The 12,711-nt window shown below is 59.9% G+C and overlaps 1 protein-coding gene across 1 annotated transcript in view; it reads left to right on the top strand.

Annotated features, from left to right (window-relative positions):
* The first annotated feature begins 283 nt into the window (after positions 1-283).
* Positions 284-12,711, top strand: part of LOC112061590 (collagen alpha-2(XI) chain-like) — a 42,110-nt gene continuing 29,682 nt past the window's right edge. The window contains exons 1-18 of the mRNA XM_065563956.1: positions 284-386; positions 1,414-1,470; positions 1,944-1,997; positions 2,906-2,959; positions 3,055-3,108; positions 3,766-3,819; positions 4,722-4,775; positions 5,006-5,050; positions 8,055-8,108; positions 8,201-8,245; positions 8,606-8,659; positions 8,858-8,902; positions 9,024-9,077; positions 10,008-10,052; positions 10,359-10,412; positions 10,830-10,874; positions 12,311-12,364; positions 12,457-12,564. Coding sequence (XP_065420028.1) covers positions 1,414-1,470; positions 1,944-1,997; positions 2,906-2,959; positions 3,055-3,108; positions 3,766-3,819; positions 4,722-4,775; positions 5,006-5,050; positions 8,055-8,108; positions 8,201-8,245; positions 8,606-8,659; positions 8,858-8,902; positions 9,024-9,077; positions 10,008-10,052; positions 10,359-10,412; positions 10,830-10,874; positions 12,311-12,364; positions 12,457-12,564 — 930 coding nt within the window. The 5' untranslated portion in view covers positions 284-386. The remainder of the gene's footprint in view (positions 387-1,413; positions 1,471-1,943; positions 1,998-2,905; positions 2,960-3,054; positions 3,109-3,765; positions 3,820-4,721; positions 4,776-5,005; positions 5,051-8,054; positions 8,109-8,200; positions 8,246-8,605; positions 8,660-8,857; positions 8,903-9,023; positions 9,078-10,007; positions 10,053-10,358; positions 10,413-10,829; positions 10,875-12,310; positions 12,365-12,456; positions 12,565-12,711) is intronic.

Below are 12,711 nucleotides of genomic sequence, written 5' to 3' on the forward strand. Positions count from 1 at the left end.
GCAGTGGATATGTGTGAGTCTAGACGAGAAGGGGGAATACCAAGAATGCAGCCTGGAATTGGATAGGTTGCAGTAAATCTCTGGGAGTCTAGAACAGGCCAGGGGAGCTCTGGCAATGTGATCTGCCCCCCCCCCCGCCCCGTCGTGAAGTGTGAAGGACAGAGCCGGCCTTGGGATCTAGAGCTCTAGGAAGGGCTCCGGGCATGTCTCCCAGGAGCCCAGTTCTGGGATGGCGGCGTGAGTTCTGGGATGGCGGCAGTGTGATTTTCACAGCTGAAGGTTTGTCGTTCATCCCCTAGTTCCGGTTTGGGAGCAGTGGTGGAGACAAGGGGCCTGCGGTGTCAGCACAAGAGGCACAAGCGCAGGCCATCTTACAGCAAGCCCGGGTAAGTCCAGATGGAGACAGGGCAGGGAGAGTTGGGATGGGTCAGGGTAGGGGGTCCAAGGAGCCTGGAAAAGATCCTGGCTTATTTTCTTCCCTGGAGCCCTGATAAATTTGGTAATCGAGAACCCAGATACCAATGGGTTGTCACCTTTCTAGAGCCTCAGTGGGATCACAATTTATTACCTTTCTAGAACCATGTTAAGGGTCACTCTTTTATTGTTCTTTAAGATTCCATACCAAATAGTGGTCAGTGCCCTTCCAGAGCTTCCCCAAGGTCACAATTTACTGCCACTCTAGAACGGCAGGATAATGGTTTGTCACCTTTCTAGAATCTCAGCAGATCCGTTTCTTATCCTTCTAGGTTCATTTATAACCTTATGGTTAAGTAGCTCTTCAACAACATCTCAGTGTACTGCCCTTTAGAACCAGGACGAGATTACAATTGACTGCTCTCCTGGAACCACAGGGGTTACAATCTATGCCCACCTAGAACCCTTACAAGTGTCACAAAACATTTTACTGCATTTCTAGAACCCCAAGACTATCATGGATCATTGCCTTAAGACTGTGATTTGATTTATCTTCCCTTCAAACCTCAAACCTTATTAACCCTCCCGAGTGCGGAGCAAATCACAATTTCCCCTGTTCTAGAACTCCAATGAGGCCCCAACTTGTCACCCCTCTAGAACCCTAATTCTAGGACCATGCTTGTCCCCTTCTAGAACCCTGCTGACATCACAATGTGCTTTTTCCTAAAACCCCAGTAAGTCTGTAGCTTCATTTCTAGAACATCGAGTGTCGCTGTTTTCCCTCCAGTCTATCGATGCTGATAAATTCATGTTTTATTCCCCTCTTAGATCCCCAACTGGGACCCCGTTCTTACCCCCCAAACCCCAGTAATTTTCTGGATCCCCATGTTTCCTGTTCAGCCCTGTTCTGGTCCCAACCCTTATTCCCTGCTTTGTTCTGTGTTTGGCTGGGATCCTGGCTTGCTGCAGTCTAATTCTCCTTCTCCTCTCTCCCCCCAGATGGCCCTGCGTGGCCCCCCAGGACCCATGGGATACACCGGCCGGCCTGGGCCCCTGGTAGGTACCTGCTCTGGGCCGGGGTTGGGAGGAGGCATCGCTTGATGGCTGGTGCTTTGGGGATGTGGGAGTGGGTGTCAGGGCTTAGGGGGACATGTCGGCTTGTCCCTGGGGTGGGACATGGAGTGCTGGAGTCACTAGGGCTTCATGTCCTTGTGTTTCCCATGCTCTGGGCGTGTGGGGCTGTGGGGCTGGTGTCACTGGAATGTCACGTCCCCAGGTTCTATGGGTCCCAGTGCCCTGGGGTGTGGGGCGGGGGGCTGGTGTCACTGGAATGTCACGTCCCCAGTTCTGTGGGTCCCAGCACCCTGGGGTGTGGGGCAGGGGGTAGGCCAGGGGGCTGGTGTCACTGGAATGTCACGTCCACGAGTTCTGTGGGTCCCAGCACCCTGGGGAGATTGTGGGGAGGATTGTGGCCCTGAGCCCATGTGCTGCCCCCATGTAACCCCCTCTGCTCTGCTGTCTCATTCCAGGGGCAGCCAGGGGGCTCCGGGCTGAAGGGGGAAGCCGGAGACTTCGGACCCCAGGTAACAGGCTTGGCCTTGGCAGGAGATCGGGGGGTTGGAGCCCAGCACGACCCCGACTCTGACCCCTGGCTCCTGCCCTGACCTCTTGCTCCAACCCATGGACATGACCCCTGTCACTGACCTCTGACCCCTTCACTCTAACCTCAGGAACCTGACCCCAGTCACTGACTTCTGACCCCTTCACCCTGACCTCTCTCTCCAGCCCATGACCCTGGTCTCTGAACCTGGCTCCCAATCATTGGCCCCTGACCAGGGTGAATGACCCGTGACCCCCACCTCTGGTCTGTGACCCTAACTCACGATTAGTGGCCCCTGACCGTGATGTCTAACCCTTGACGCTGGCAAGTGACCTCTGACCCCTGGTTCAACGCTGGATTTTTTCTGGGCTGTTTGGATCACAGGCTCCTGTGACTTATAACCCTGACCCAGAGCCGGGGTCGCTGCCGCCCGCCCCTCTGTTTACCCTTTGTTACCGCTCTCTGCCACCCCACCCCTCATTAACCCCTCAGACACTAGGAAAGAACCCCCCCGTCTGACCCCATGAGCCTCGTCCCACCCTGGAGCCTAACCCTGATCTGACCCCCCAGAATCCCCATTAGCCCCTCGGACCCTGGAGAGCTCCCACCCCCATTTCTCCCTCTTGGGGGGGAGGGATAGCTCAGTGGTTTGAGCATTGGCCTGCTAAACCCAGGGTTGTGAGTTCAATCCTTGAGGGGGCCACTTAGGGATCTGGGGCAAAATCAGTACTTGGTCCTGCTAGTGAAGGCAGGGGGCTGGACTTGATGACCTTTCAAGGTCCCTTCCAGTTCTAGGAGATGGGATATCTCCATTTATTTATTTATTCTCTCCCCCCCATGCTGCTTGTGGGGGAAGCTCTGCTCACCCTTTCCCTCCCTCTCTCTCTGTAGGGACCCCGCGGGCCGCAGGGCCTGTCTGGCCCCCCGGGGAAGCCTGGAAGGAGGGTAAGTGTGTGGATCCTGACGGGGATACCCCAGGGTGGGGGCAGTTCAGTGCCCAAAGAGCCTCCTCTAACCCCATCTCTGTGTCTCTCTGGCAGGGTCGTGCTGGAGCCGATGGTGCTCGGGGGATGCCTGGGGAGCATGGTGTTAAGGTAACGGGTAATGGCTTCCGTGGACAAGGCACTGGGTGTGAGCTGGCCTCCTTGGGCTGGTGATCCACTAGGTCCCAGCACTGTAGATCCACAGATGATCCAGTAGGTCACTGCTCTGGTGACCCACTGGACTGTAGCAGTGTTGATCCAGTAGGTTGCGTTGCTGGTAATCCACTAGGTCACTGCTCCTGCGAATCCACCAATAGTCCATGTGGTGAAGGCATTGAAGATCACTAGATCACCTGAGCTGGTTATCCACTGAGTGTGCATGAATCCGGGGGTAATCCACTCTTCTAGTAACTCACTCATTCAGCATGACGATCCATTAGCGATCTAGTCATTTGCTGTGTGAGTGATCCACTCAGTGTGTACATGAATCTCCTGGTAACCCACCCACGCAGCGTGGTGATCCTCGTGCACCAGAGATCCACTCTAGCACGTTGGAGACCCACTAACTCAACCAGCGACCCTCCCGTTCTGTGTGGGAACATCACTGCTTCAGAACAGGGATCCCCGGGGGCCCACCCTCGTTCCCAGTGGGGATTTGCAGCCCACCTCCCGGGGATGGGGTGCCCTGGCTGGGAGGGGGTCCTGCAGGGGCGTCTCCCCAGCTGGGGCGTGCTGGCTCAGGGAGCTGTTCTGTGCTTCTCTCCGCAGGGCGACCGAGGCTTTGACGGGTTGCCGGGGCTGCCGGGGGACAAGGGGTACAGGGTGAGTCACGTTGGCCGGGTGCCTCGTGGTGGTGGTGCGGGGGGGACAGTCCTGGTGCACTGTTGGGATCTCCCTGAGAGATGGGGCCACCCCGCGGTCAGTTCTGGCCAGCCCATGTGTGCGCTACACAATTGTGCACCCCCCTCTGAGCATTGATACACACACAACTGTACATCACACAGCTAGAGCCGCTGCCCCCCCTTCGCAGTCACACGCCGCCTACCAGCACACACAAGCGTATCTACACACACAGATATACACAGTCTAGTTCCAGCAGGGCTTGTTTCGGGGCAGACCGACGTCCGGAGCGACACAGGGGCAGCCGAGCCCTTCTGGCCTCAGAATCTACTCACAGTCTTACGCACCCTGTGCAACGCACACAGCCACAGCCACGCGGAACACTACACATGCACAACCACGCACATCCCCACAGCCGTGTCACCACAAACACAGCGCACCGCGCAGTACATACACATCCTCCCACTTGTGCAGCCAGGTGTGTGCAATCACACAGTCACATAGACACAACCACGCACACGCTAACGTTCTCCTAACTATCTGTGCACACACTCAGATACGCAACAATACACACAAAGCCACTGCATTCACACACAGCCCCACACACGTGCAGTAACACAAACATAGTACACACAGCACACCTGCAATTGTGCACATGCACACAACAACACAGCTGCACACAGTTCACAGCAGAACACATACACATCCGGCACATTTGCGATGCACCCCCCACCCTGCAATTACATACTCAGTCACACTCACCCCCACGGCACATGCAGCCGTGCCCCCATCACACACACAGCCACCCCTAAAGCCCCTGCGCATCCCACGTACACAACCCCCATGGCTCCCCACCCAGCTGATCCAAGGCTTTGTCGCCGCAGGGTGAGACGGGTTCCCAGGGCATCCCAGGCCCCCCTGGTGAGGACGGGCAGCGGGTGAGTAACTGCTCACTGGAGGGTCTGGGGGGTGGGAGGGAGACTGAGGGGAGCTGGGGTGGCTCCCTGGGGAGGGAGATGTGGGAGAGCTGAGGGGAATGGGGAGATGGAGGGGGCTGGAGGTGGGGGGAGCAGAGGGAGCTGGAATTGGGGAGCAGGGATGGCCGGGGGGAGCTGAGCTCGCTCCCCCTCCCCGTTCTCTGCCTCACCCCCTTTTTCTTTTCCCCCAGGGAGACGATGGAGAGGTCGGCCCCAGAGGGCTCCCTGGAGAACCGGTACGTCCCCTCCCTGCCAGTCTGCCAGTGTGAGAGGGGGCAGCTCCCCAGTGTGGTGCGGAGGGATAATCGGGGCCCCATTTACCCTGCTCCCCCCCTGGGATTTACTCCCCCTCCACTCCATGGAATTGGGCCCCACAATCCTCACTTTTCTGGCCCTGCCTGAGTCTGCAGAGGGCCTGAAACCACTGCTCTGAGGGCAGGCAACTGCCCCAGCTGAGCCTTGATTCTCAACCCCTTGGCGCTCAGCTCTGTTGTTAACCCAGGGGTGGGCAAACTTTCTGGCCCGAGGGCCACATCTGGGTATGGAAATTGTATGGCGGGCCACGAATGCTCACAAAATTGGGGCTTGAGGTGTGGGAGGGGGTGAGGGCTCCGGCTGGGGGTGTGGGCTCTGGGGTGGAGCCAGAAATGAGGAGTTCAGGGTGCGGGCTCTGGGCTGGGGCAGGGGGTTGGGGTGCAGGAGGGGGTGAGGGCTCTGGTTGGGGGTGCAGACTCTGGGGTGGGGCTGGGGATGAGGGGTTTGGGGTGCAGGAGGGGGCTCCAGGCTGGGACCGAGGGGTTCGGAGGGCAGGAGGGGGATCAGGGCTGGGGCGCAGTGGGAGGCTCAGGGGTGCAGGCTCCGGGTGGCACTTACCTCAAGCAGCTCCCAGAAGCAGCGGCATGTCTCCCCTCCAGCTCCTACGTGGAGGCGCGGCACCGGCCATGCGGCTCTGCGTGCTGCCCCGTCCGCAGGTGCCGCCCCCACAACTCCCATTGGCTGCGGTTCCCGGCCAATGGGAACTGCAGAGCTGATGTTTGGGGCAGGGGCAATATGAGGAACCCCCTGGCTGCCCCTACATGTAGGAGCTGGAGGGGGGCCTTGCCGCTGCGTCCGGGAGCCACGCAGAGCCACGGCACACGCGGAGTGGGGCAAGCCTCCGACCCCGCTCCCCAACGGGAGCTTCAGGACTGGATTAAAAGGTCTGATGGATCGGACGTGGCCCGCGGGTCATATTTTGCCCACCCCTGTGTTAACCCCTCTCCATAAAATCACCATTAACCATTGAACCTACTGATGGCAAAATCAAAGCCCAACGTTAACTGCTTCACCCCCCTCACTTCAGCAGAAACAAGCCAGTTAATGGGTTACCCCCAAACCTCCATCTGCTCCCAGCTGTGTCCAAACTGCCCCCTCTTCTGTGCCCCCGGCACCCCTGGTATTGCCAGGACTGGACTCCTTGGTGCCCCAGGAGCTGGCAGTGTGGAGGGGACGAATTTGAAATTGGCAGGATTTAGCCAAGGGTTGGCACGGCGTGGAAGGGATCCACATTGGGGCCCTAGACTCCATTTGAAAATCCCAGCCTGGGTCCCTGAAGACGCCATTAGGGGTAGGCCAAAAACTGGGGGTGCTAGTGCCCTGCTGCTGGGGAGACGTGGGATGGGAATGCAGCCAGCTCTGGACAGGGGAGCGCCGACTAGTTCAGGGAACACTCTGACATATCGGTTTGGGAAATGGGTCCCAGGCAGGGGATTGGGGCTGGCACTATGATTGGGCTAGGTGTTGGGATTGGGGCTGCCATTAGCATTAGGGTTGAGATCGGCTTTGGAATTGGTACTAGGGTTGGGGTTAGGGTTGGCATTAGGCTTAGTGTGGGAGTTGACATTGGGGTGGGGTGGAGTTGGCGTTGGGATTGCAGTTGGTATTAGGGTTGGTTGGGACTGGAGTTGGTGTTAGAGTTGGTGTTGATGTTGGAGTTGGTGTTAGGGATAGTGTTGGTGATAGGGTTGGCACTGGGATTGGTGGTAGGATTGTTGTTGGTGTTAGAGTTGGGATTGGAGCTGGAGTTGGGATTAGGGTTGACGCTGGGATTGCAATAGGAGTTGGTGTTAGGGCAGGCGTTGGGGTTCGGAGTTGACGGAGTAGGCTTTGGCATTGGTGTTAGGATTGTGGTTGGAGTTAGGGTTGGGGTGGGTGTTGGAGTTGGTATTAGGGTTGGAGTTGGGATTGGAGTAGGCGTTGGCGTTAGGGTTGGCGTTGGGGTTCAGAGTTGGCATCGGAGTTGGCATTAGGATTGTGGTTGTTTTTAGGGTTGGGGTGGACGTTGGAGTTGGTATTAGGGTTGGTGTTGGGATTGGAGTAGGCGTTGGTGTTAGGGCAGGTGTTGGGGTTTGGCTGGGTTTGTTTTCTCTTTTCTCCTGTCCCTTCCCCCCTCTGTTACATTTACAGATTTGACATTGTTTGGAAAAGCTACAGCCGGGGGTGGGGGTAAGGATGAGAACCCCCCAAAATCCTTTCTTCTGGTGCATTTGGTAGTAAAACCCAGGACAAATGCAAGCGTCTGGACTCTCTGAAACCCTGGGTTTATCGGCAGCCCGAGTGGAGCGAACATTCCCACGTGGTGCCCGATTCCCCGTCACCCAGAACTCTTCCCCGAGAGCAGTTCCCTTTTGGACGAGCCCCCGGAAGCTGTTTGGGGGTTAGCCCGGTGCTACCCACGGGGTGGACGGATGAGCCGTCCGGGGCCAGGCCTTGGGGACAGAGTGACACCAGCTGGGGATCTGGCCTGTGGGGTCCCCCTGTGCCTTCCCCTGGCAGACTCCACAAGGGCCCAGCCTCTCCTAATACGGGTGCCAGCGGAGTCTCGTTGCACTGAAACTGAGGGGTCTTAGCACCATGTCCCAGGATGTTCTGGGGTTTCACCCCAGCACGTGGCCCAGGGTCTGGGATCGGAGAGGGGCGGGGTCTGCACCACGAAGCAGCGTCCTCATGGGGTCCTCAGCTCCAGGACTTGTGTGTTTCTTGCTCAGTGTGGTGCCGGGAGCGCTGGCTGGTGTAAGGTGTGTGTGTGTGTGCACATCTGTCTGTGTCTGTGCGTGCGCACACCTGTGCTGCTGTTTGCTGGGCGGGGGGGAGGGTAGTGTGAGGGGCAATTGCTGGCTCCCCCCACAGCCCCGTTGGGGGAACCCAGGCCCAGCTTTGTCCCCACAGCCTCACTAACTCTGGTCTCTCCCCTCCCTGCAGGGACCCAGAGGTTTGCTTGGACCCAAAGGCCCACCGGGGATCCCTGGGCCTCTGGTAAGTGCCACGCACGGCATCCCAATTCCCCCTGCCCCCGTAACCCCCACCACACTAACCTCCACCTGTCCATCTGTCTGTCTCCTCCGCAGGGCGTGCGTGGCATAGATGGTCCCATCGGGCCCAAAGGGAACCTGGTGAGTCGGCACGGCTGTCTGTCTGTCTGTCTGCGCTGCCCGGTCCTGCTATGGACTGGGTTGGAAATGCCTTAGGGGCGCCCAGCCGGGGACTCCGGTGCTGCGAGCTTCCCCTACAGCAGTGCCCTAAATCAGGGACTCTGGTGCTGCGAGCTTCCCAGCCGGGGACTCTGGTGCTGCGAGCTTCTCCTACAGCAGTGCCCTAAATGGGGTTTCCGGTGCTGCGAGCTTCCCCTACAGCAGTGCCCCCATCCAGTGATCCCAGTGTTGTGAACTTCCCCTGAAGCAGTGCCCTCTCTCCCTTCTGTATAACACGTGGGTGGCTCTGGTTCTAACTCCAGTTGTGTCTGACTGTTACAGGGGCCGCAAGGCGAGCCAGGCCCCCCAGGTCAGCAGGGAACTCCAGGCACCCAGGTAAGGAAAACCCTCTCCCTGAAACAGCCCAGCTCTGGGGGCGGGGGGGCTGGGAGCCAGGACTCCTGGATTCCGTTCCTGCTCTGGGAGGGGAGTGGGGTCTAGTGGTTAGAGCAGGGGGGCTGGGAGCCAGGACTCCTGGGTTCTATCTCTGGGTGGGGAGTGGAGGCTGGATCTGACCATGTGTCTCTCTTTCAGGGATTGCCTGGCCCACAAGGTGCTATGGGGCCCCCCGGAGAGAAGGTGAGTGCCCCGAACCAACCCTGCCCCCCCCAGTGTTGTGCAGCCCCCACACGGGCCAGGGTCACACAATGGGGGTCTCTGCTCTGCCTGCTGTGATCTCTGCTTTTCTCTCTCTCTGCAGGGTCCCAGAGGCAAACCTGGCCTCCCCGGCATGCCGGGGTCCGACGGGCCTCCCGTGAGTAACCTGCTCACCCCAGCTCCTCCCCTCCTTCCTTCCACCCTCTCCTCCCAGCACCCTGGCACCAGACTCCCCCAGCCCCCGGAATGGCAATACGACGGCCATATTTCACAGGAAGTGAGCCCATACTGTTGGCCTCCTGCACGGCATGGCTCCCTCCTGCCCCTGGGGCGAGAGCCCGGCGGCCATGTTTAACAGGAAGTGGGCCAGTGCCATTTCCTCTTGACTCCTTGCCTGAGCTTGGCATGGGTGCAAGGGTGGGACAGCCATGCTTAACAGGAAGTGAGCTAGCACATTTCCTGTAGGGGCTCCATCATCACAGGGATGCTCTTGAGCAGTGTCCCCCCCCTCCCCCGGCTATGGGGCAATGACTGGTGGCCATGTTTAACAGGAAGTGAGCTGGCATGACGTCCTGTTGGCCCCCCACTTGCACCCCCTGCTCATGGGGCGAGGACCTGGTGGCCATGTTTAACAGGAAGTGAGCCAGTACCACTTCCTGTTGACGTTGGTTTCCCTTCAGCCTGGCTTGGTTGGTTGACCCCGTTAACCAGTGGGTGGGATTGGCCCTGGCCTCTGGCCTCAGCTCTGGCCTGGTCCCCAAAGGCAGCTACCCCCACTCACGCCAACCCCGGCCTGCACCCCCTGGCGCAACCAAGCTCCACTGACCATTCACCCCTAGCTGGGCCAGGTGTCCCCAACGCTTGGTTAAAGGAGTTCAGGTCAAAGGGCAGCCCTGCCACCCAGAGCTGGGCTATTCCTGCCCCACAGGCAGGGGGCACTGCTCTTGCCACAGGAGCGGGGGGGGGGATGTTGGGGTGGCTCCCCAGGCAGGGGGACAGAGCAACGCCCAGGGGTTAAGTGCTGTGGTGCTGGTGTTAATGGTTCATCCCTCTCTGGCTTCTCCCTTTCCCATTCCCTCCCTCTCAGGGGCATCCGGGGAAGGAAGGTCCATCGGGAACCAAAGGTAACCAGGTAAGGGGATAACGTCCACTCCTACCGCTTCCTGTCGTCCCCCAGACCCCAATATCCCCTCGCCTCTCAGGCACCGGGGTCAAGCCCCCCTCCCCCCAGTCCTAGCGCTTTCAGACCTTGGCGGCCACGTCACAGCCCCCCAGGTGCTGGGGTGAGGTACTAAGACCCTGTCCCCCAACGTGCTGGGGTCAGAGCCCCCGGGTCAGTGGGGTGATGTCTCCCACCCGTGATTCTAACCCCTCCTCGTAGGGAGCAGGGACACCAGCGACTCTCCCCTGTGATTGGTCTAATCTCTCTCTATTGCAGGGTCCGTCCGGTCCCCAAGGTCTGATTGGCTACCCAGGCCCACGTGGTGTGAAGGTAAGCGGCTGATTGGTCCCAGGACTTGGCGTGACTCTTTGGGACTGGGATATTACCCACAATTCTTAGTAAGGATGGGTGAAGGTCCAGAAGCCAGGAGGTCCCTGCCCCACAAGGGAAGAAGAGGATTCTGGCTAGAGTGGAAAACAAGACAAGAGGATTGTAGCCAATGGGAGCCAGGACTCCTGGGTTCTCTCCCCGGCTCTGGAAGGGGAGTGGGGGCTAGTGGATTAGAGTGGGGGGCTGGGAGCCAGGACTCCTGGGTTCTATCCCCGGCTCTGGGTGGGGAGTGGGGGCTAGTGTATTAGAGTGGGGGGGGTGGGAGCTGGAAGCCAGGACTCCTGGGTTCTCTGCCTAGATCTGTGGGTGGTCTCTGCAGTGCAGCTTACCCTGTTGAACTCTCCCTGTGTCTCCCAGGGCGTGGATGGAATTCGGGGGCTGAAGGGTCACAAGGGTGAGAAGGTGAGTTCTGCTTCCCCGACCCTCAACCACAGGTCAGACATGATGCTGGCAGCACTGCCCAGCTGGGGAACTGGTGCATGGCACGCCCTAGTGCCATGCTGGGGAATGGCGCACAGTGCCCCCTAGTGCCTGGCTGGGGGAATAGTGCACTGCACGCCCTAGTGCCATGCTGGGGGAATGACGCACAGCGCCCCACTTGGTGCCATGCAAGGGAAATGGTGCACATGCCCCTTAGTGCCAGGCTGGGGGAATAGTGCACAGCGCCCCCTAGTGTCAGGCTGGGGCAATAGTGCACAGCACCCCCTAGTGTCAGGCTGGGGCAATAGTGCACAGCACCCCCTAGTGCCAGCCTGGGGGAATAGTGCACAGCGCCCCCTAGTGCCAGGCTGGAGGAATAGTGCATGGCACGCTCTAGTGCCATGCTGGGGGAATGGCGCACAGTGCCCCCTAGTGCCTGGCTGGGGGAATAGTGCACTGCACGCCCTAGTGCCATGCTGGGGGAATGACGCACAGCGCCCCACTTGGTGCCATGCAAGGGAAATGGTGCACATGCCCCTTAGTGCCAGGCTGGGGGAATAGTGCACAGCGCCCCCTAGTGTCAGGCTGGGGGAATAGTGCACAGCACCCCCTAGTGTCAGGCTGGGGGAATAGTGCACAGCACACCCTAGTGTCAGGCTGGGGCAATAGTGCACAGCACTCCCTAGTGCCAGCCTGGGGGAATAGTGCACAGCGCCCCCTAGTGTCAGGCTGGGGCAATAGCGCACGGCGCCCCCTAGCTGTGGACCCCTGACCAGGGGTCAGGAAGGGATTCCCCCCCCCCCCCCCCCCAGTGTATTCTGAGTTTTTTGTTTTAACTCTCCTCCCCCTGCAGCGTCAGGGCCGCTCCCGGCTAGAGATGGGACCGGGGGGGGGGGGCTGTGTGGGGGCACGCAGCATTATCTCACCCACGGGCGTGGCTGGCTGGTCCTTGTGCCCATGCGCAGGGTGTAGCTGATTGCCATGAGTGGGGTCGGGGGGAATTCCCCCCCCTCAGACTGGCAGTGACTTGGGGGTTCTCACCTTCCCCTGCAGCCTGGGGGCGGGTCACTGGCCAGGATTATCTGGGGGGGCGTGACTCTCACTTAACCCTTTCCCTGCCATTGCAGAGCCTTGGGCTCTGGTGCCCCTCGGCCCCCCCGATCTCAGCCTGTGGCAGGTAACAGCCCCATCTCCTGGGGGCTGTGGCACTTCGGTCTCATTGCGGGGGCTGGGTTAGTGAGCGGGGGCGGGGGGAGGCTGGGTTAGTGAGCGGGGGCGGGGGGGGGGCTGGGTTAGTGAGTGGGGGTGGGGGCCTGTGACATACAGGAGGTCGAACCGGCTGAGCTGCTGGTTCCTTCTGGCCTTCCCTCTCTGTCTGTCTGTCTGTCACCGGTCTGTCTGTCTGTCTGTCTCTGCAGGGTGAGGACGGATTCCCCGGGTTCAAGGGCGACTTCGGGGTGAAAGGAGACAGGGTAAGTTTGTGCCCGGAGCCCCCCGCCCCTCGCTGCCCGCCTGCTCCTGGCGATGCCAGTCTCACCCACCCCCGTTCTCTCTGCCCCTGCAGGGCGAGGTGGGTGTCCCAGGATCCAGAGGAGAGGATGGACCGGAAGGTCCCAAAGGCCGGACCGGACCCTCGGGCGACCCGGGTCCCCTCGGACTGGTGGGAGAGAAGGTGAGGAGCCGGGGCAGCATGGGGCAGGACTGGGCAGTGCCGAGCATGAGGGTGTGGGCCCCTGCCCATGTGCCTGTTCCCTACCCCCCTGAACAGCCAGCCCCCCCACCCTGGGGCCGGATGGGAGCCGGCGCCCACTAAAGGCGA

The sequence above is a fragment of the Chrysemys picta genome, chromosome 12 (assembly GCF_011386835.1).
Source record: "Chrysemys picta bellii isolate R12L10 chromosome 12, ASM1138683v2, whole genome shotgun sequence".
In the NCBI taxonomy this organism is placed as follows: Eukaryota; Metazoa; Chordata; order Testudines; family Emydidae; genus Chrysemys; species Chrysemys picta.